We start from the raw sequence: 22,714 nt of genomic DNA, 5'->3' as shown, positions 1-22,714 counted from the left end.
GCTTTTACTACCATGGAACAGCTTCTCCCTGCCATTTGTACCTACTATGCTTAAGACTCATATTATTACGATTGCTACTGGTAATATTTTACCTTTGCTCACCTGAACTCTCGCATTTAATCCTCATCAGCCCTTTGAGGAGAATAGAAAAGACAGGGCTTGGGGTTTTTGTTTTTCTTGTTGTTTAGGTAGACGAACAATTTATCTGTACCCCTGAAGTTTCTCAGCTGGTAGAGGAATTTCATTCCAAGTCCAGCAGCAACCACCACCACCCGTATATCCCGTTTACCACGTCATTCCCAAATATGCACTTTTGCATACTACAGTTGACCCTTGAACAACACGGGTTTGAACTGCGCATGTCCACTTATGCACGAATTTTTTCAGTAAATTGTGTAAATGTATTTTCTCTTCCTTTTGATTTTCTTAATATTTTCTTTTCTCTAGCTAACTTTAGTGTAAGGATACAGTATATAATACATATAACACACACAATTTGTGTTAGTCAGCTGTTTCTCTTCCCTGTAGGCTTCCAGTTAAAAGTAAGCTATTAGCAGTTAAGTTTTGGGGGAATCAAAAGTTACACGTGGATTTTCAGCTGCATAGGAAGTTGGCGCCTCTGAACCCCATGTTGTTCAAGGGTCAGCTGTACTGCTCTCCAGCTTCCCAGTGTGAAAAAACAGGCATTTATCCTGGGTCCTTGCTAGAATGGGAGATACCATACGAAACAGGGAACACAGGCGAGTGGGTGAGGGAAGTGGAACCCTTCCTTTAAGGAGTTGAGTGTTGGCAAACTGGGTTTTTCCAGTAGAACGTTGTGCACATTCTGTACATACAGAACCAGGTGAGGTTTATATTACCTAGATTTGGGTATCCTCTCCGCTCGGCAGTCATTTGCAATCAGGTTGAACAGATCCATTGGGAGCATTTACTTCGAAATTGACGACCTGGCCCTGGCATGCTCTTCCTCAATCAGGTGCTCTGGCGCTCACCTTGCCTTTCACTGTGCAACGTGGCTGAGATGCAATGTTTGCTGTAGGGAAAGATAACAGGAGTGAAAATGCCTTCTCCCCTTTGTTTGAAGTGTAAAACCTTGGCAATGGTTCTGGGCTGGTTCTTTCAGCAGCCTTGTGCTCAAAGGCGGCTGTTTCTACCAGCTTATCGAAACTGCCGGCAAGTACTTGTTTCCCCTCCGAATGCATTCCCTGCTTCACGGGACAAGTTGACTTCAGACTCTGGTCCTTTTATTTCCTTCGTTTTCTTATCCCCAACTGGAAAACTTACTTCTTTTCAAGTTGGTTCAGTTAGAAAGATGTTAGCTTCTGATTCAGACAAGGCCCTGGCAGGGGCAGGAAGAGAGGTGTGTGCCTTGCTGGCTGAAGGATCTTTTAAAGGTTTCCTCAGCCCACATCCCTCTATTCTGGAGATGGGTGGTGCTGATGGTTGTACAACATTATGAACGTATTTAATGCCACTGAACTGTATACTTAACAGTGGTTAAGACAATACATTTTATGGTATGTGTATTTTAGCACAATGAAAAAATTGGGGGGAAAAACCCAAAAACCTTTAAAAAAAAAAAGAAAGAAAAGGAAATCACCATAAAATCCAAATAAAAAGTTCTGCCTGTTTTAAAATCAGTGTAGGTCCCTCATGAAATTATGCATTAAGCCAAGAAATGACGTTGTATCTGTGGATATTAAAAAGGAAAGATCACTCTAAATGTATGGATTTGGCAGTGCTATGTTCATTGATATTAAATGAGACAACAGGATACGTTTCTACATTAGAAGCATACTGCAGCCAACATAGTTACTGAGAAAGTGACTCCTTGGGGCAGTAGTAGAAGTAAAGTTTTGAAATGACTTTGTTTTGGAAATACAGATTAAATGAATGTATCGTCAAGCTTTCCTCTTTCAATACTCCATAGAAGCATCTCTGGTGACAGAGCAGACTGATCTTTATGACGCCAGTAAGGCCAGGAGCAACCTTGGAGATGATCTTCATCTCCCCCTTTTTAAGATGAGAAAACTGAAGCCCAGAGAGGTAGAATGAATATATTCTACATGCTGGAATTAGATCACGTCAGAACTGGACATCAGGCCCAAGTTCTCTATATCCCAAGCCCGTATTTCCTTCTGCTAAACCATCAGAGTAGAAATCGATGGCTTTAACCGGTTCAAATACTAGACTGAACGAAGAAAGTGTTAATGTGATCCCTTATCTGGGTTGTATCAGGATGACGTGGATAAATGAACACCCCTATCTCCACCCCAATGCACATGTATACACACACACATGCACAGACACACCTTGGTCTTTATTTAAAATACTCTAATCCCAATTGCAGCTGTCCAGTCTACCTTTAAAGGAAAACAAATAATACTTCCTTTTAAGTGAGAAAATGTTACACTTTTAAGTGACTCCGGGAATCACGTATCTGTAAATTGGTATCTGGCAGTGCCCTGAGAAATAACCCCTCCTCCTAATAGTCTTTGTAGTATTTTCTTCTGTAAACATTTTAAAGACTTTATTGTTTAGGTAGAATTGAGATGCCAACTTTATATTCGGTACGCTTCACCTACAAGACCTTGGGTGTCAAAATCTGTTTATTTTACAGCTGTGTTCTGCCTCCTGTTGTATTCATGCATTCAAAATGAGTAAGTTGCTTTTTCATCTGTCTTCTGAATTTTTATATTCATATGACAGAAATGAATATCATCTATGCATAGTTGCTGTGATGTAGAATGATATAGAAATGAGAATAAATTACAACCTCAACTGTTGAGAATACGTATATAGAGACGTCTCCCCTTATCCACGGGGAATATGTCCCAAGACCCCTAATGGATGCCTGAAATGGCAGAGTGTGCTGAACCCTATTTTATACTTTTTTTTTTCTTATACATGCATACCTGTGATAAAATTTAATTTATAAATGAAGCACAGTAAGGGAGTAACAACAATAACTAATAATAAAAGAGAACAATGACAGCAATGCAGTAAGAGTGATTTGAACAGAAGCACTGCGACACCACAACAGTCGATCCAATAACCAAGTTGGCTATTAAGGGACTGATGGGTGGGGAGCATATATAGTGCGGAAATACTGGACAAAGGGATGATTCACGACCAGGCCAGGATGGCATGAGATTTTGAGGCACAATTTAAAACTTATGACTTGCTTATTTGTGAAATTTTCCATTAAATATTTTCAGACTGCAGGTAAATTGAAACCACGGAAAGCAAAATTGTGGATGGATAAAGGAGGGACTACTGTGTGTGTGTGTGTGTGTGTGTGTGTACATACATACACAGAGGGTGCCAAAAATATATATACACATTTTAAGAAAGGAAAAAACTATATTAAAATTACGCTGATGGTAACCAGTTTGAGCACCACTTACAATTGCAGAAGTCAAACGTGACTTGTATTCATCTTTTGTTATCGGTATATATTGAAGTGTTATAATTTAATATAGTTTCTCCTTTCTTAAAATGTGTATGCATTTTTTTTGGCACCCTCTGTATACACAAAATCATTCCAGAGTATCTGGAGTAGTGAGTGGCAGAGTGGTTAAATGCATAGGCCCTGAAGCCGACTGCCTGGGTTAAAATCCCAGCTCTGCTATTTTCTGGGTGTGCAACCTTCTACAGGTTTCTTGACCTTCCTGACCCCTAAGCTCTTGAGGTTGTTGTGAGGTTTAAATGAGCCAATAGAGACAGAGCACTTAGAGTTGTGGTGGGTACACGGTAGTGCTCCCTGAGTGTTAGCTATGATTGCCTGAAGTGTATTGTAACATGAGACTATCCCAACAAGACGAACAATTCCTTTTATCTATAACCAAGCATCAGTAGATTAGATTTTAGAGACTCTTGAGATTCTGTTTTCTCTACATCTGTTAAACTACCATGCCAGGACACTTCTTAACCAGTTTGACAGCATTCCCCATGTCAATTGATCACATTTTATATTTTCCATCTTTAAAACAACTCCCCCGAATTCCACTTTGTTTAGGTTTTCTTTGTTTTTTGTTGTTGTTGTTCAGTAATCAAAATACGGGCCTTTCAGTTCCATAGACATTTCTTTTACACCCCTTTGGACTGACAGTTACTCATTAGTAGCTATGATATTATATTAGTAAATTACTATACAATTTTGTATTCATAAACAGAGGTTGCATCACCAAGCTCCTTCCGGGTCTGCTCATGGACAGTTAGTTAGAATTCTTGCAGATTTTCAGGGAAGACCTTTTATTATTGTCAGCATTATCTTGAGTTGACTATTGGTTTTCAATTTCTGGGTTCGTTTTTTTTTTTTAATTGTAAGCTATGGTGGCTTTAGCTTCATAATTATCCATTTAATTTGTTGTGGTTTGTGTGGTTAACTTCTCAATGTGGAGTGATGGATATTTTCTTCACCAGCATTTAAAAGATAGGTTGTGTTGTGGTTGAAACCTCTTTCATTCATACATTTATTGCTAAAGAAAAGCACGTGTCATTCTGTTTTCCCTCCTCAACCTTATAAAGTAGTATTTCACTGTTAGGACCAAAGTTTCCTCTTTCCTCTCTTCCTTCCCTCCCTCCTTAACTACAAAAGTTGAGGCAGAGGTGCTGCTGAAAACAAAATTGTTTGAGTGCCATCGTTTCAGTTGGAAGATTATTCTGGGCTCCCTTTCATTGGTTCACCATTAATTCTAATCTACATTGAAACTTACCCCAAAAGGTCATGGAAATGGAAACATGAGCTCAACATTTACAGTTTTTCTTTTTTCCATGTTTGTCACTGGTTCATAAATTGGATTTTTTTTTAATGGAAAGCTCTTTCTACAGAAATTACTTAAGATAAAGGGAAGTACAAAACTTCCTCCTGGAGTATCCTTTTTATCCAGAGTCCTTAGTTTGTCTTGATTCTCTAATCTAACAGCTAGAGGTGTTTTGTTTGTTTGTTTTGGGTTTGGGGTTCTTTCTGGCATTTGTGAAAATTTTAAATTTTTTTCTATCTTTTTTTTAAAAACATGTTCAGATGTATTCTGGTGTTCAGTTCTATGAGTGTAGATGAATGCATGTAATTGTGTTGCCACCACTACAATCAAGACACAAAACATCTCCATCATCCCTAAAATTAAATACCCTCTTGCTTTGTTGTTGTCCTGCCTGCTCCCAATCTCTGGAAACTACTACTCTGTTTTCAGTTCCTATACTTTTGCCTTTTCCAGAGTTGGATTTAAATGATGGTAGGAGGCAATAGTGGAAGAGTTACTGTTATATATTGTGCTTCAGCATAATGTGTCCTGATGCGTACTTGAGAAACTATATTATTCCATGATATCTATAGACAGATATTTGTGCTTTACCATGTATATGTGAAACTTTTCTCTTAAATAAGAACTCTTTAGCATAAATTAATAACATCCAGTGTATTTATGGATCTGCAGAGATTTAAAAATTGGGCTTTTTGTTCCCTGTAGCCATGGTGTTAATTGGTTTATTAGTCAGGTGGAGTGGAGAGCCTGAGGTCAGGACGATGTTCCTTGAACATACAAATGAAGGGTAGATAATCACCATGTGTTTTTGTTTGGGCTGATTTTCTCTTTAATGGGTGATGCAGAACCCTGATTAATATTTAGATCAGTGACTGCTGGACTCCAACCTAGTCATTATGTTCAGAACTTTAAATAAAATACTTGATTTCTACCCAAGATTGCAGTTATGAGAAGCCTTTTACTCCTTGTGTCACGAACACAACTGTTGACCTCTCAATCATGATTCTAAACAAGAAAAATTTCTGTCCATGTGGGGATCCTTCAACTCATTTTTATGGCTGAAAATTCACAGCTAGGTATCTGGGAAAAGCACAGCTAAGCTTAGTATGAGGGGATGCTTTAGGAACAGTGAAGCTAAGAGAACAACAGGGAGGAAAATCAGTGTGGTGTTAGCTTTGAGGTTTTTGAGAAAACCAGTCCAGAGTTTTTCACAGTTTATGCCATTGACATTAATGCAACCTCCCCCCCCCTTTTCACAGCGAATAAAGTCGCTTTTACTCACCTTCCTGCCCGACTTACCCTCCCCCACAAAGGGGTGATTTGGAAGAAACAATGGTTTCCAACCAGTGTTTGATTTTGGAAAAATTTCAAGCATAGAGAAGAGTTGAAAGGATAGTATAATGAACACCCATATGTCTCGTGCATCTGTACAACCCATGGTTAGCGTTTTGCCTCATTTACATTCTCCTCCCTCCCCGCTCTCTCCATGTATGTCTGTGTTTGAATAGATACACACAGACACATTTTTCCTGTTACCATGTAAAAGTAAAAGGACATCACAACTTAAAACATAAACCCCTAGACATGTCACCATACGTCTTTTTTTCTTCCAAAGGACTTTCTCCTACACGACTGACAGTGCTGTCATCACACACAAGGTTAACATCAATTCAGTAATATCATCTAGTGTGTGGTCCACGTTGAACTTTCCCCATGGTCCCAGAATACTTCTTACGTCTGGCTGTTTTTCAAGAATTCTGTCTTGGATTTGCTTGTCACGTCTCCGTACTTTCACTGAATCTAAACAGTCTCCCAGCATTTTTTTTTGCGTGTTTTCATTCATGACATTGACATTTCAGAAGTGTCCAGGCCAGCTCTCGTGAAGAAGGTTCCAAATACTGGGTTTTTCTGGTTGTTTCTTCATGATTCGATTCAGGTTACATTTTTTTGGCAAGAAGATGAACAGAGGTAATGTTGTGTCTTTCCCACTACATCACACTTGGAGGGACAACATAACACTTTGTTCTTGTTGGTAATGCTAAGAAGCTAAGAACGTTAAGGTGGTGTCAGTCAGGTACCTTCATTCGTTGTCCAAGTATCCTTTTCCCTTTGTAATTAGAGAGTCATCTTTGTTATATTTTTGAGACCTTATGAATATAGTATTCCTCAACAGCCTTTCACCCTATGGTTTAGCCTCCATTGAGGACCCTTTTCTAATTCAGTGTTTATTTTGGTGGTGGCATAACAGTGATTTCCTAATTCCACCATTCTTTCTGCATATACCGGCCGTGCCAAAAGAGTGTATCCAAGTGGACACTTTGATCAATGTTTGTTCAAGCAGTAGTTCGCTGTCATCAGAAGTGTCTGGACGCTGATGGGAACCAGTTTGAGCACCTCTTGTAACTGCCGAAGTCAAACGTGACGTGTATTCATGTTTCTTATGGGTATATATTGAGTATTACAATTTTAATACAGTTTTCCTTTCTTAAAATGAGTATACATATTTTTTTGGCACCCTCTGTATTAGCTGGTTTTCTTCTGTAAAGAAGAGCTCCCACTTCTCCCCTCTGTGTTTGAGTGTCACCGTGGACATACAAGGTGATTTTGAATGTAGAAAGAATGAGACTTGCTTGCACTGACTGAACTTCCTTTGGATACTGTTTTGGCCACGACATTGCTTAAAATGTCAGCGTATAGAATTAACGGTCCTTTTCCCCCTTAGCAATGTAAACATATGTCTGATAAATGCATTTCCATATTAACCAACCCTTCTGTGGGAGCGACAGGTTGACCACATCATATAAGCTGTGTGCTAATCATGAAGCTCATAGGGTTTTCTGTTTCTTTTTTCCCTCAATTTATGTTGACCTGCCCCTGTCAGTCGTCGTAGCTTATATATGCCATAGCATGTAACAGTAGGAGGAAGGACACATAATGCCGAGAAGAAGGGAGGAAAGGAGACGATCAGGAGAGAGACGAGTATGCATTTATCACAGTAGTTTCTGAATATTCAGTTGTATCTTCAAATAGCTCTCAGTAGATCAGCATAGAATTCAGTTCAAGATTTGGTACCTGGACATGGTCCCAGACATGACTCTCTTAGATATCAGAGCCTCTAGCACCCTCTAACGAGTTAAAGATTCGAAAGATTTTGGAGATCAGCCTGTATGTTCCCATAGGAAATCACTTTGTCTTCCCTTTTTAAGACTGCTTTTTTAAGTGTACATATTTTTACTATTAAAATAGTAGGTAATCTTGAGTTGTTTCCTTAACCTCTTTGAGCCTTTTTTCATCTGTAACATAAAGTTAAGCAGTTTACCTCAAGAGTTACTTATCCCCAAGTATCTTTCATGATATGGTAAATGTTATAAATGGAAAAGGCAGAGAGGGAAGTATATTACTGTACTTATTTCAAAGCTTGGTCATTATCTGAAAAGTCTTACCTGATCTTTTGGGTAATAACTCTTAGAACAGAGATATAAAATACAGAAAACAATCTTGTACATCGAGTGGGGCCTTTCACATGAGACCAACCGTAGAAGTAGCAGGATGTGAACAACATTATATGGAACAACATAGAAATGATCCCTTGTGTCCCTTACACTAGTTTCCTTAGCAACTCAAAGGTAAAACGTAAGTGTCTTGGTGTAAGAGGATCAAAATGCCACCTTCCTTCTGTTGTATTTCTTACATGCAGGTTTCATATGGTTTTATAGATTTTTTTTGTTATCACTCATTTGATTTTCATAAAAATTGGGGTTGTTTGGAAGAAGAGTCATTAATATTCTTTACAACTTCTTCTTGTTCCTCTTTTTATGTCCGTTGCTAGTGCAGATTTCTCTCTTATGTAAAATATTCCACTGATGCCCTTGGTAGATTTAGAGGTGGTTAAAGAAATTGTAAGAACAGCTCAGGGGACAGTCAGGAACTGTGTGTCCTATACCGTCTGACCCTGGCTAGTCATTCTCCTGGTAGTTTTAAATCTGTGTGTACAGACTATAATTCATAAAACAGTTTTTATCCATTTAAATTCAGCAAATCTTTCCAAACACTAGGGCTTTTTACAATCAGGGCCAGAAATGTTGGGTTTTCCGCTATTAATGCCATTACTTATTAACAATGGCAACAATATTGAAGTGGTTATTTGGATTTATGAAGGGAACATTTCCCTAGTGAAAATAGCAAATGAAAATGGCCAAGAAGGAGAGATTAACCTTTTTAAAAATCAGTGTTGTCCCTAGTGTTTTCCATAAATTTACCTTTTTCTGTCAGTAAAAATGTTTGGAAATGCTCTTCATGCATATGAATGTATTCAATATTTATATATTTAGTTATTGTTTTTCCTCTAAATGGGCAGGAACTCGACTAAATAAAATGAAAACAACACACACACACACACACACACACACGTACTAGCTAACCTGCCTTACCTTGCTTGGGATAATTATTTGCCATGATTACGTACATTTCTGCTGTTTGTCCAGGCATACATTGCATAGTGTTGTCTATTTGAGAAGCACATTAATTTCAAATCGGGCTGTCTGATTTTAGCATATTCCCTTGTCACTTCCTTCCAGCATGGGTTTTCTACATTTGTTAGCCCTTTTTCCCTCCATCCACAATCTGTTAACCAGTGAGGCCTTTCACTCACACTATTAGTAGTTGAACAGGCCTATCATAGCTTCTCAGTTTCTGTGCCATAGAGGATAGCAGCCTGCCCAGTAGGTACCCTCCAGGGCTCCCGAGGAAGTCTGGTGTTTAGTTAATAGTCGCGTCCCCGTGTTGGTTTCTTAGTTTCAACAATGAACCATGGTAATGAAAGATGTTAACATTAGGGCAGGGTTTCTCGATCTTGGTCCTGCCGACACTTTGCCCTGGATAATTCCTTGTTGTAGTGGGCTGTCCTGTGTATTGTTGGACATTTAGCAGGATCCTGGTTTCTATGTAGACAACAGTAGCAATCCCTCCCCCTGCTGTGACCACCAAAAATGTCTGCAGACATTGTCAGATGTTCTCCGGGGTACAGGACTGTCCTTGATTGAGAATCACTGACCGAGAGCATGGTTGCCTGCCTGTGGACTTCCCTTCAGGGCTCCCAGTATGAAATTTTGTATACTCCTGTGTTGTAAGCCATATCATTCTGAACATAGCCTCCAAATCTAGAAATACACTACATATTTCCCTTTTATGTGTGATACCGTAACAGACAAACTAGACATTTAGTTTAAAAACTCTTTACAAGTAAACTTTGGGTGGTTTAAGAATGGACTTACTTAGTCTTCTACTCTTTAGACAACCCTTATAAGTTTAATTTTTTTTTGCTCTTCAGGATGTCTAGGCAGTTTCTTTCATTCTAAGCTCATTTAGATATTCTAATCCTTCCTTTTATGTATAGTGATCACATTGCACTTTAATTCCTGCCCATTGTTCAATTCAGCAAATTTTATGGAGGGTATAGAAACATAGTTCCCGTATTTAAATAACCTGCAATCTAGGAGACAAACTAAACAGGTTTGGGCAAGTATTGTTTCCAAGACAGTAGTTCCTTTTTATTATCTGAGAACTACTGGGTACAATCTCTTGCATGTGTACATCTCTCTATACTAATTTTTTTTCCATTTTTTAAGTATAGACGTATGTTTTGGAAAACCTCACAATTGAGATGCCAATTGCCTTCTTTTAAAATACAATGTATGTGTTTATGGTAGGTTGGGTGCAGGACTTGCTGAGAAACCTTCCCATCGTGCTTCTTCTGTGGCCATGAACTGATGTTATCCTGAGAGAAAAATGACTATTCAGGTTGACCTCCTGACAGCCATTTGGGGGCTGGTCCTTCAGTGCCTACGGGTTTATGGAAAACACATAGTGAAAGAAACCCGATAATTATTCTGTACCCTGGCAAATCCCCTAACTCCAAACTTGCCACGTAATGCCCTTTGAAATCATTATATTGGTAATTACATCCTTTGGCTAGAAATTCCAAATATTGAGGTTCCTTTAACTGTCTTTGTACTTTGTTACGATGAGATTTATATAAAGCCACCCTGCAATGTGCTGGAATGGAGTGGCAGTAATGACAACTGATTTCTTCCCCAAGCCTCCATGCTAAGATGGAGAGTTGCTGGTAGGTGAGGACGAACAGAGAAGGAGTGGAAACAGGATGCTTTTTTTAACTTTTATTTATTTCAGTGTGTTTTTCCAGGACCCATCAGCTCCAAGTCAAGTAGTTTTTTCAGTCTAGTTGTGGAGGGCGCAGCTCACAGTGGCCCATGTGGGGATCAAACCAGCAAGTTAAGAGCACCGCACTCTATCCAACTGAGCTAACGTTAGGCCGTCCCCAACAGGATACTTTTAACCTGTGGCTATTATATTGCAATGGAAGGAGCTGTCATACCTTTGCTTTTTCTGTGTGCATGCCGTAGAAGAGGAAAAAGGAGGTATTGCCCCGAACAAAAACCAAAACAAAACCCAGGGGTACATGGCCCATTCCAAGAGTTTTTGTTTAGATGGTTTGAAGATGGCATGTAGGCGTGAGGAAGAGGTCATTGTTGATACCGAGAGAAGGTATCAGAGGGCTCTAAGTATGTCAGCAAATAATGGTACCTACTAGGATGATCTTGCTCCAATGCCATCTGCCATCGTACCCGTCGTCTGACCTCAACAATTTCGTACCTTCCCAATCTGTCCCTATTTACTTTTTCTAGAATGATCAAAAATGTCATGTTAGCTGGGTTTTAGTTCTAATTCTGTTAGATCTTTATAGAATCTTGCCTGCTTTTTAATTCTTTCCTTCTTCATTGTCAGACAAAAAGAGAGGGAATATAGCACTAGGATACAGAATGGTTTGTAGTCAAAATGAAAGGGTGAAACGCAGTGAGAATGTGAGAGTCCCCAAGTCTTGCCTTCAATGCTGTCATTTGGCCTAGGCGACCAGTTTTCAAAGAGCCCAAATGGTGGATCTTGCAACTTAGGAGCTAGAAAGAACCTTGAGAATTTCCAACCTTTACGCACAGGAGAATCTATTTTGAAAGAGGAGAACAGCCTATAGCTTCCCTTGGTAATTCACACTCATGCTGTAACAACTTTCAGCACCAGGAAATTCTTCTGTATGAGTTACAGGCTAAATTCTTCATGCTCCTCAAGCCTGTTTCTTCTTGTTCTATCCTCAGTAGCGGGATTGAACAGCTGGTCACAGGCCCCTATGCAAGAGCCACTCACATAATTGAAAACTGTTTATTAAATCGCCCCTTCAGCTACTCTTTCTTGCTCATTCTTTTTATTATCTTTTAATTTTTTTATGGCTAAATAATCCCAGTTATCTTATGCTATTCTCATAGGTCTTTCAACCCCTTTAATTATTGTGCCTTTCTGCTAAGTCTTCTCTCACTTCTGGGTCAGCTGTAGCCACCAGAACCAGACACCGTTTTCTAAGGAGGGTTTGGACAGTACAAAGGATAATGAGATCATTTCCTCACATGATACTTGCTATGGCTTTAGGTACACGTCACAGACATGGTGTTTCCTTTTTTCTTTTAGTGTTTATACCTACATTTGTTGCTGACTCATGATCTGATTTTTTTTCTGTCTCCCAGAATGAGTAGAAGCCTTCTGTTATATTACACTTCCTGTGTTAAGCATGAATTCTTACTCCGCAGCGTGTCTCTGAGTCCATCATCAACCAAAGTATTGTTTAAACCTAAGTCAGAAAAAAATACATAGGTTCAGATTAAGTAACAATAAACCCATGTTTTAAATAGGAATGAATTAGTCATGCTTTTCAATTTCCTGCCTTTCTATAATGGTTTGTCTCCTAGCTACAAAGGGTTATTTTGATAAAGTCAGTTTCAAGACCAGTGAAGCAAGAGATTGTTATAGGGCATATTATAGCTGAAACTTGTAGTTCGTTTGACAAAGTCTCTCATTGTGTCTTTGTGTACGAGATGTAGAGATCAGACAGTGACACAACTGGGAAGAGTCACAGTTCAACAACCAGAGAGGGCTGAATCCTGGGTTTCTGTTGATCTGAGGTGTAGGCTCTGGTGGTGTGGCTCACGTTTGACCTTGGCCTGTGTGATATTTTCACCAGTGATTTTTCTTTTTTTTTAATGAAGACAGAACGCATGTTTTAAAATGTAAAAAATTATACAAAGTTGGATATAATGGCTAATTCATTGGCTGGAAAAGGCAGATTTTTAAAAAAGATATTGATGAGATTGTACAGTAGACTCAAACTGACAGGGCAGTCCTTGACGGATGTGAAAGGAAACAAATCCTAAATGAACAAGTACAGGATGGAGGAATCACTGGAAACAGCCCAAAACAGCATCCCCAACAGAGCATTATTGTGTTCACAGGCCTTATAAGTTAAAAAAAAAAAAAAGAAAAAGGTCTTGGCATCACCGAATAACAAGTGTGGGAAAATCTGAGGTCAAATGAAGTTTAATGTGTTTCTTTACTTACGAACTTCTTAGCGTTTAATACCTATGTTAACGAACATTAAGAATTTTAAGAGGTGGACATAATGTGCAAGGTTTCTTTAATTAATTTGACCTTTTCATGAAGCGTTTTGCTGGATGATTTGATCTGCTGGACACACTGGGAAACACTGACCCAGGGATTTTAGTTGCGTAGAAACCCTATATGAGCCCATAGTGTAGAACAAAAGCAAGTCATCCAATTATATTGTCCTGAGAAATGGAGGTACCACTCCCAGCACATAGTATTTGGAGAATAATTTTCTGCAAGACAATGACAAACCAAGCCATGTCCTATGAGGAAGGAATAAAAGGAATAAGCATGAAGGGGCATGGACAGACATGACAGCCCAGGTAAAATATTTAAAGGGCTGTGTGAAGGCTGGAAACTTCTGGGTTTCTGGTCGGATGGATAATAATAATGATGATCACAATAGCAAACACTGACGTGGCTCTTGCTATGTGCCAGACACGATTCCAAGTGCCTTTCACCTGTTAACTCATTTAAATCTTACAACAATCCTATGAGGTAGATGCTATTAATAGTTCCATTTTGTGGCAGAAGAAAATTATGACACACAGAGAGAAAGTGATTTTCCCAAGCTCACACAGCCAGTAAGTGGCAAAACTGGGGTTTGAACTCTTCGTGATTGGGCTCTAGAGCCTCTAATACTGTTTGCTCTGCTGGTGGATTTCAGCTCAGGGTGACAGCACATTGAACAGAGGTCCCTGTACACACACTGGCAGTGTTTAAGAGTTTGGACTTACAGCTGGCATGGTCCATTTTATCTTTAGGTTCTAGAATTCTTTTTTATTTTTATTTTTAAATTTTCTACAAAGTACTTCTGTGATGGCACTCTCCACAGAGAAAAGTGCTCACCAAAAGCTTTTATCAGTATCTTGAATTGGTACCATTTTGCAGCTTGGACATTAAAAGTTAAACAACTCATTATAATGTGCTTAAATTTGTAATCAGGGGTAATGAGTGGAGTATTGTTGAAGTGGTGAGTGTTGCAAGCTAAATAACCTGTTGGTCCAAACCCTACCACCTTTCTGTCTGTGAATAGAGTCTTTCCAAGAGAAGCAACATGGGTTTGTAGTTCAAATACTCATTGCTTATATGATACTACATACCCGTCAAATCCTCAATTTCAATTGGTCTCAGAATAGATAGTAGTACTCTTTGGTTCTTGGCAAAAGCAAATGAAAATCATCTCTGAAGAAGGCATTTGCAGTCAAGGGCTCAAAGTATCTCCAGGAAATATTTTTTAAGATTAATGTAGTACATAGTGGAAAAAAAAAATGCAGCACACAAGAAATCAAGGCAAGGGAGAACCAGCAGAAATAGCAGACCACAGACGCAGACCCACAGTAATTTCATATCTTGGAATCATTAGACAGAGATGATTTTTTGAAACTATGTTTACTCTGTTTAAAAAAAATAACAGACACCATTGAAAAATATCGACAGGGAACCACAAAAGAAGTGACCTTTAAAATTACCAATAGAACTTCTAAATATTCAAAAGTTTACTAACCAAAATTTAAAACTTACTGTGTGGGTTTACATCAGAGTAGATGCTGCTAAAGAGAATCCCAGTCAGAAGGGATTATTAGGAACGAAGCACAAAGGACAAAAAGGGCAAACTAGGCATGGCCTATTCAGAGAAATGCAGGTTGGATTGTAAAAGTCTACATGTATCTCACAGATTTCTGTAAGCAGAGCAGAGAGGGAACGGAGAAGAAGCACTATTTCTTGAGATCGTGACTGAGAAGATTCTAGAGCTGACTAAAGTGTCTAACCCTACAGGTTCAAGATTCCCAGTTAATCCTAAAAAATGTAAATAAAACCCTAGAAACACAACACAAGACAGGAAAAGGACAAATGACCTTCAAAGGAGCAACAGTCAGCTTTACTGCTGACTTAACAATTGCAACAGGGAAAGTGGGATAAAAGTAGAATCATTTTTCAGTGTGCTACAACAAAATAAAAACAAACAAAACCCCCCAAAACCTTTCAAATGAAAAATATATACCCAATGAGGAGAACTATCAAGAATATGGATTAAAAAGAAATATTTTCAGACAAGCAAAACCTGAGAAAGTCACCACCAACGGACACTTACTAAAGGAAATTCTAAAGGATATACTTAGGCAGAACTGATCCCAGATGGAAGACAGGAGATAAAGGGAGCAATGAAAAATAAAAACAGTGGTCAATGTATGGGTCAATCTAACAATATAACAAATTAAAACACTGTCTTGTAGGATTAAAAGAACCAGATACAGTGAAAATGCTGGGGGCAGCCAGATGGCTCAGTTGGTTAGAGTGCAAGCTCTGAACAACAGGGTTGCTGGTTCGATTCCCACATGGGCCAGTGAGCTGCGCCCTCCACAACTAGATTGAAGACAACGAGCTGCCGCTGAGCTTCCGGAGGGGTGGCTGGATGGCTTAGTTGGTTAGAGTGCAGGCTCTCAACAAGGTTGACGGGTGAATTCCCACATGGGATGATGGGCTACGCCCCCTGCAACTAAAGATTGAAAATGGTGACTGGACTTGGAGTTGAGCTGCGCCCTCCTCAACTAGATTAAAGACAACGACTTGAAGCTGATGGGCCCTGGAAAAACACACAGTTCCCCAATTTAAAAAAAAATGATATAATAAAAATGCATGACTATAGTTATATACAAATCAAGTGATGGGTAAATATATTTCGAATTTTCTAACATCAATGTACTGTTTAGGGGGAATGATGTTTATTAAATTTGAAAATATGAAAGAGAAAAATAGAGATAGACAAAGGCAATAGGTCACCATGAAAATAGCACTAGACCTGGAGATTTAGACTCGAGTATCAGCTCTGCCATCAGTTAGTTGTATGGCCTTTGAAACACTACTTCTCTCATCTGTGTCTGTTTTCTTGTCTGCAAAAATGAAGCTTTGGGACCAGATGAATTTTAAAGCCTCTTCATTATGATTCTATGACACACTGAGACATAGATTCTTTCAGGGGGAAAAAAAAGGAATCAATAGTTCCTAAGGTTTTTTTTTACCTCCTTTGAAATTTTATCAATAATCACTTGCATTTTACTTGTGGCTAACTCATAGACCTGTTCAGAAACAGAAGCTAAATATAGTCTCGCACAGGTGTGTATTTTGCTTTCTGTTGGTTTGTTTGGTTTGGTTTTCTTGTCATCCAGTACCCAAACAGTAATGGCAGTTTACCAAAGCCAAAGGGGTGAGGTGACTCATGGGAATGTTAGGAGGACATGTTGCAGAAACCAGCTGGGAAAAGTGGGTCTCACTGTGCAGCTACTGTTTTTTTCCTTCTTTGAACTTATTACCTGAACTGACATACGCCTCCTTTGCTTTCTCACCTTCTCTTCTCACATTTTTCACCCCCCACCCCCCCTTGCTCTCCCTCCTGTTTTTGCAGGCTAATAATAAGCCTGAGATCGAAGCGGCCCTCTTCCTAGACTGGATGAGACTGGAACCCCAGTCCATGGTGTGGCTGCCCGTCCTGCACAGAGTGGCTGCTGCGGAAACTGCCAAGCATCAGGCGAAGTGTAACATCTGCAAGGAGTGTCCAATCATCGGGTTCAGGTATTAGGAACCAAAAACATGTCATTTTTTTCTTACCATTTCTCACCTTCTTATGACTTGACCTTTTACCTCCTTTGCCTGTTGCTGTCAGCTTGTTCGTCTTCAGAGTGGGAGAGGAGGTAACCTCGTGATTGGGCTGGAGCAGCCATCACTTCTGTCAGTTCCCTGATCACTGGGTTATTTGGGTGGATCTGACTCGTTACACAGGTGTCCCTTTCCACCTTCGCTCTTCAGCTCCGCAGACTACATCTTACGTGGACAGACTGACAGCCCGTCTCCACCGAGACATGAGGTGTGACAATTAAGTTCGCGAACTTGTCCTAGAAAAACTGCTACATACCCACCCCATTGCTGAATATCACTACGGTCACCTTCGAAGTACTCCCCTTGGGAAGCTATGCACTGATGCCAGTGCCTAGTCCACCCTTCAAAGCAATTTTGGAACTTTTTTCTGGAATGGCCATCAGAGCTGTCGTATTACCCATGAGTCCTGAATGTCATCAAAATGTCTTCCTTTCAATATTTCCTTTATCTTTGGGTAAAGAAAGAGGTCATTGGGGGCCAGATCAGATGAGTAGGGAGGGTGTTCCAATACAGTTATTTGTTTACTGGCTAAAAGCTCCCTCACAGACAGTGCCGTGTGAGCTGGTGCATTGTCGTGATGCAAGAGCCATAAATTGCTGGCGAGAAGTTCAAGTCATCTAACTTTTTCACGCAGCCTTTTCAGCACTTCCAAATAGTAAACTTGGTTAACTGTTTGTCCAGTTGGTACAGATTCATAATGAATAATCCCTCTGACATCAAAAAAGGTTAGCAACGTCGTTGCAGCAAGTTCGCAAACTTATTTGTCAACTTCATATTTGTCCTTGGTGGTATACAGATAAACCGGGGCTTCTCCTTCCTGGAACCAAAACATTTTGTGTGTCTCTGTCTCTGTCTCTCTGTCTCTCTGTCTCTCTCCCCCCACACACACACAATCTTTTCTGCTTATAGAAACCCTCCCAGAATCAGTTAGAAAACTAAGAAATTATTCTATAGTGGGAGACCCATCATGGTAGCTCGGTCTCTTATTCACTTTGCACCACTTTTTTCCCCCTAAAGTAACAAGAATTGTTTTAAGCAACCTAGGACTTACTTCTTTATCTGTGAATCTGATTATGCTCATTCCATAGTAACCTAATGAACTTCTAAGGGACTATAAAGTATGCAAGTAAATGAAAGATTCACAAAGCAGCTAAAAAAAAAGTTCCTTATAAATTTAAAAAGTGAAAGAGATAGAAAACAGCAAGTTATTAATCTGATATTCTTAAACTGCCATGGAAAACAATTGGCTCTTAAATTTTTAGCCTTGTTGATCTGTTTGGGGAGACAGGGTATTTATAAATGAATTCATCTTATTGAACAATAACCCCAAATCCAAATTCTGAAATGATGGTATATTTAAACATTTGGATCAACATCAAGGTTTCCTTAGGATGAATAAGCCATAAAGTTGTAAAGTAGCTATATAGTAGTCTATGCTTGTTCAGAATCTATTTAGCAGCTAAGTAAATACTCTTCCTGGCTGTGCTTGGACTTGTTTTAATACTTGTTGCCTAATAACTACTTTGTATCGTTTGTGTCCTCCTGTTCTTCCAAACTTCATGCTGTTTACAAAGAGGTTTTACAAAAACCCCTAGAAGTTTCCAAAGCCTAGATAGACAACACTGAGTAGGTAATGCTAGGAAAGGACACCTTCTTTCCTTTCTTGGTTTTGTCAGAATGATGCCCTAAGGGGTGGGGAGGGGAAGTCACAAGGAAAAGCATTATATGTCTTTTCCTTCTTTTCTCAACTTCCCCCACTAGTAAGGTTCATATATGGGGAAAATTTTATAAAATAAAAGAAGAGAATGCTTTGGAGGATCTAAGAGCATTTTCACATTCACTTCTTTTGCCCTTATCAAATTAGATTATTTTAGGAATCAGCACCTCTCTTTCCTCTCTCCACTCCCCCACCCCCCCCCAAGATGGTTGGGATCTAAAAAAGGTAGCTTTTTCCCCGCATTCCCATATGTCACATAAGGAATATGTTCAAATTGGCTAAGATACTTATCTGAGGAAGCAAAAGGCAGGGAGAGTATGAAACAAAGAATGCAGCCTTCTGCGAATGGGAAGAAATGTACCATCTAGTATTCACAGATTATAAATTCTTTCATCTAATCCAATTTTTGTGCTTTCTTGGGGCTTCAGTTATCATTTGCGGATAATGTGGTGAGGGATTTCTGAAGAGAGACAGATAAAAGAGATTATCCAAGTAACTCTGAATATGCATCATGTCAGTTAGAAAATGTAATTAAAGCAAGATTTGTTTTAACTGATTGAGAGTTCTTATTTAATTTTCTTTTGTCTTATGAAATTGCTGTATCTTTATATATATTTTTTGAAAATAATTGCTTCAGAAAACTTTTCTCCCCATGATGGGTAAGGAGGCCTGCAGTGGATTAATCTATGTCTCCTGGAAGTTCTTTCATATTCTAGTATTTGGTCTTTAAAAGACTGGAAGTTTGCCAGTAACTTCTTCCTTAATCTGAAAGAGTTCCTAGTGGAATTGAATAAGAGCCGAGTTTTTCTTCCCTCCTTCCAAATGTTTATAGGATAATCTTCCTGCCAAAATGTTTTGATACTGCAGGAGAAGCACCAGAGAAATCTGGAGGTAGGAAGTTAATCACTTACCTAACGGGATTAATGAACATTGCAGTCTGTTTCTAGAATCAAGACAGTGTGTGGAAGACAGTTTATTAAAGAGTGTTCTTTGGGAATGCGCTTGGAAGAAATACATATGTGTTTGTGTTTGTTCTTTTCCAGGTACAGGAGTCTGAAGCACTTTAATTATGACATTTGCCAAAGTTGCTTTTTTTCTGGTCGAGTTGCAAAAGGCCATAAGATGCACTATCCCATGGTGGAATATTGCACTCCGGTAAGTCAGATGCCTCCCTGATGTGAGTTGTGAGTTAGTTAGCTGGAAGAAGGTTGGGACAGTATTGCAGATAACACATAATGCTGTGATATCTGAGTGTGTCACGTGTTCCCCGGCTAACGTGGCTCCAAATTGTGGGCATCAGGACTTACCTTATCCCTGCAGTGTCGGGTAATGCCTGGCACACATGGACCATTGTAGACAGTCAACAAATATTTTTGGATGAATAAATAGGTTTTTCTTCCATTTGCGTTGGTTGTAGGGAAGACATTTTCACATTTCTTTTGCATAGCCCTAGCACTTATATGGAGAAGTTTTATAGCCATGGGGCATGTCGGATATGTGGGTATAATGTGTGTTCCCCCAAATTTATAATCCACCCCTTTCAATCTCTTGCTCAGCTTTTATCTGTTTTATATACTAACACTTAGCAACTAAATGCTAGGCATTTACCTTGTAAACTACTCTGTGTGAAATAGGTATTTTTTTATCCCCTTTTTACAGATGAGGACTCTGAGGTCCTGAGGTTAAATAATTTGCCCGAGGTTCTAGAATTAAGAGGTGGAGCCTTCTTCTTTGATATTTTGGGAAATGTTCAGTGGCTAACATAACTTTAAAAAAATCACTGGTGAGATGGACGAGGCATATAGACCTGGTGGTCAGACAGACCTGCGTGTAAATCTTATGTTCCTGAAACACTCGCTGCTCAACCAGCAGCACTGACATTATCTGGGAGCTTATTAGAAGTTCAGAACCTCAGGCCCCTCCCCCTCCTTGACTCTTTTAAATCACAACCTGCATTTTAGCAAGATCTGCAGGTGGTTCCCATGCTCATCGAAGTGGGAGAAGCTCTGCTTTAGTGTACTTCTCTCTTCCATCTGCAGTGATCCTCCCAGTTTTTTCCATGTCTTTTTTGCTTTGATTCTTTTCGTAAAGGTATTCGATGATGGAGAGTGAACCATGCTGTGACGAGATTATTTAGTGGGTGGAACATGGTACCCGTGTGGACAAAATAGTTTTTAAAATACCAGAAAGTGTGGCAGAAGTCAACATTAACTTTTCGTCTTAAAGACTACCATAAACTACCATTTATCGAGTAGCCTAGTAGTTGGGACACTTCATGCATTCATTGTAACCACTTCGTGAGGTATGACTGCCCCCATTTCACAGCTGGTCTGAGCCTTGGATATGCAAATAACTCACCCAAGTTAACCCCACTAGTAAATGCCAGGCATGGTTTCAAAACCCTGGTTTTGTCTGATTCCAAAGCCTTTGCTCTCAGTTGCTACTGGAGTGGTCCTTTGTCTTGAGGTCCTACTCTCCCAAGTCTGACCTCAGCGCCATTTCCCTTTCAGACTACATCAGGAGAAGATGTTCGAGACTTTGCCAAGGTACTAAAAAACAAATTTCGAACCAAAAGGTATTTTGCGAAGCATCCCCGAATGGGCTACCTGCCAGTGCAGACTGTCTTAGAGGGGGACAACATGGAAACGTGAGTAGTGGCAAAAGCACAATAATTGACTCTCCTCGTTTGATGTAGATTTGATCTCCTTTCAGCTAAATACCCCCCTTCACTCCCAAATGCAAACAGTCTCTCCTATTTCTTTCTCTAGATTTACTGTAGTTGAAAAGAGCAAAAAACAAGCTGACGTTCAGTCGCCATTTTCCTATGTTAATTGTCCCAGGACCATTACCATTTCCAAAAGTTAAACTTGATCTCACAGGGAAAACCCCACGTTACAACTTCTAATTGTCTTACAAGACTTTTAAGAAATATGGGACTGTTTACAAATGAGTGATTTCAATATTTCCTTTTGATTTTCCTCCCTTGCAAATCAGTAGATGTGTGTCTTTTTTGATCTGATTGTGTGGTCATATCTAGTCACTTTTTCATCCTACTGGAAAGAAAATATAGTCACAGGAAATTCCTTCACAGTAAGTAGTAATGATTCTCATGATCAAATGGATGATGTCTTCACCTCTTTTAAACCTTCTCTTTTTTCCCCCATAACCCTGGTGGCAATTGCACCACTGTTTGTTTTTCTTTTAATTCACTTTCCACTTTTGTTTGGCTGTTGCTTTCCATGATTCATACTTAATTGGTTGGATTTTATTTGTTTTGACCTTTCAGTAATTTTTTTGCGGCCATGTTTGCCTGTGTCTCTTCACCACCTCATTTTTTGTTTTGCAGTCCTGTTACTCTGATCAACTTCTGGCCGGTAGATTCTGCGTGAGTACTTCTGCTGAAGGGTGCTGCTGCCACCACCACATTCGCTTGCTGATTTTTTAAATTTTTGTTTGGTTTATTTGTTTTGTTTTGAAGACATATTATTTTTCCTTCTTTCATTTCAATTTTTTTTCTTCCCTTGATAAGACTTTGAGAGTGCCATCTACCACAGATCAGGAGAATCAGAGTGAGGTTTTCAGGTGCCCATCTGGTCAAATTTAAAGCAGCAGAAATCCTGGCCTTGAGTTTAAATTAACATCAAAGAAATTATTCAGTTGTTAGTTTATTCCTGGGAGACGTGTTTCTATATTCTTCAGGTATAAGCAGGGAAGAGCTTTCTGATTACATAACATTCTTTAGCCCCAGTTCTTGAGAGTCAATGCTTTAGGACCTTCAAAAGGATGATGATTTATTCTTTAGGGCCTGTTGTAAGTGAGTGGACCATTAAATATCAGCAGAATTTGTTTTATAGTATGATGTTGAGTTTGGATGAATACTTTCAATGAGGTAGGTGGACTTTTTATCAGGTAATGCCATGCTATTTGACTAATCTTTATATACATGAGCTCATTTTTTAACTAAACTCACTTGCTCTTCTTTCCAAACTAAATATTCAGCTCATTAGCAGTTATAGGTTTACACTGGGAGGAAAGTGTACTGTGGTCTTTGTCATTACTGTTGGTGTGC

General features: G+C 39.3%; 1 protein-coding gene across 13 annotated transcripts in view; it reads left to right on the top strand.

Annotated features, from left to right (window-relative positions):
• The window catches only part of DMD (dystrophin), a 2,125,071-nt gene that overhangs the window by 2,029,868 nt on the left and 72,489 nt on the right, over window positions 1-22,714 (top strand). For 8 of the 13 annotated variants that reach the window (XM_074323908.1, XM_074323912.1, XM_074323906.1 and 5 more), the window contains 4 exons: window positions 16,678-16,844; window positions 19,689-19,800; window positions 21,156-21,292; window positions 21,992-22,030. In XM_074323908.1, the coding sequence (XP_074180009.1) occupies window positions 16,678-16,844; window positions 19,689-19,800; window positions 21,156-21,292; window positions 21,992-22,030 (455 nt within the window). The remainder of the gene's footprint in view (window positions 1-16,677; window positions 16,845-19,688; window positions 19,801-21,155; window positions 21,293-21,991; window positions 22,031-22,714) is intronic. The other 5 variants (XM_074323913.1, XM_074323914.1, XM_074323909.1 and 2 more) reach the window with 1 other exon arrangement.

Source organism: Rhinolophus sinicus, chromosome X (genome assembly GCF_036562045.2).
Source record: "Rhinolophus sinicus isolate RSC01 chromosome X, ASM3656204v1, whole genome shotgun sequence".
NCBI classification, from domain to species: domain Eukaryota; kingdom Metazoa; phylum Chordata; class Mammalia; order Chiroptera; family Rhinolophidae; genus Rhinolophus; species Rhinolophus sinicus.
Note: the sequence above shows the minus strand (reverse complement) of the source record. Positions and strands in the feature narration are given on the sequence as shown.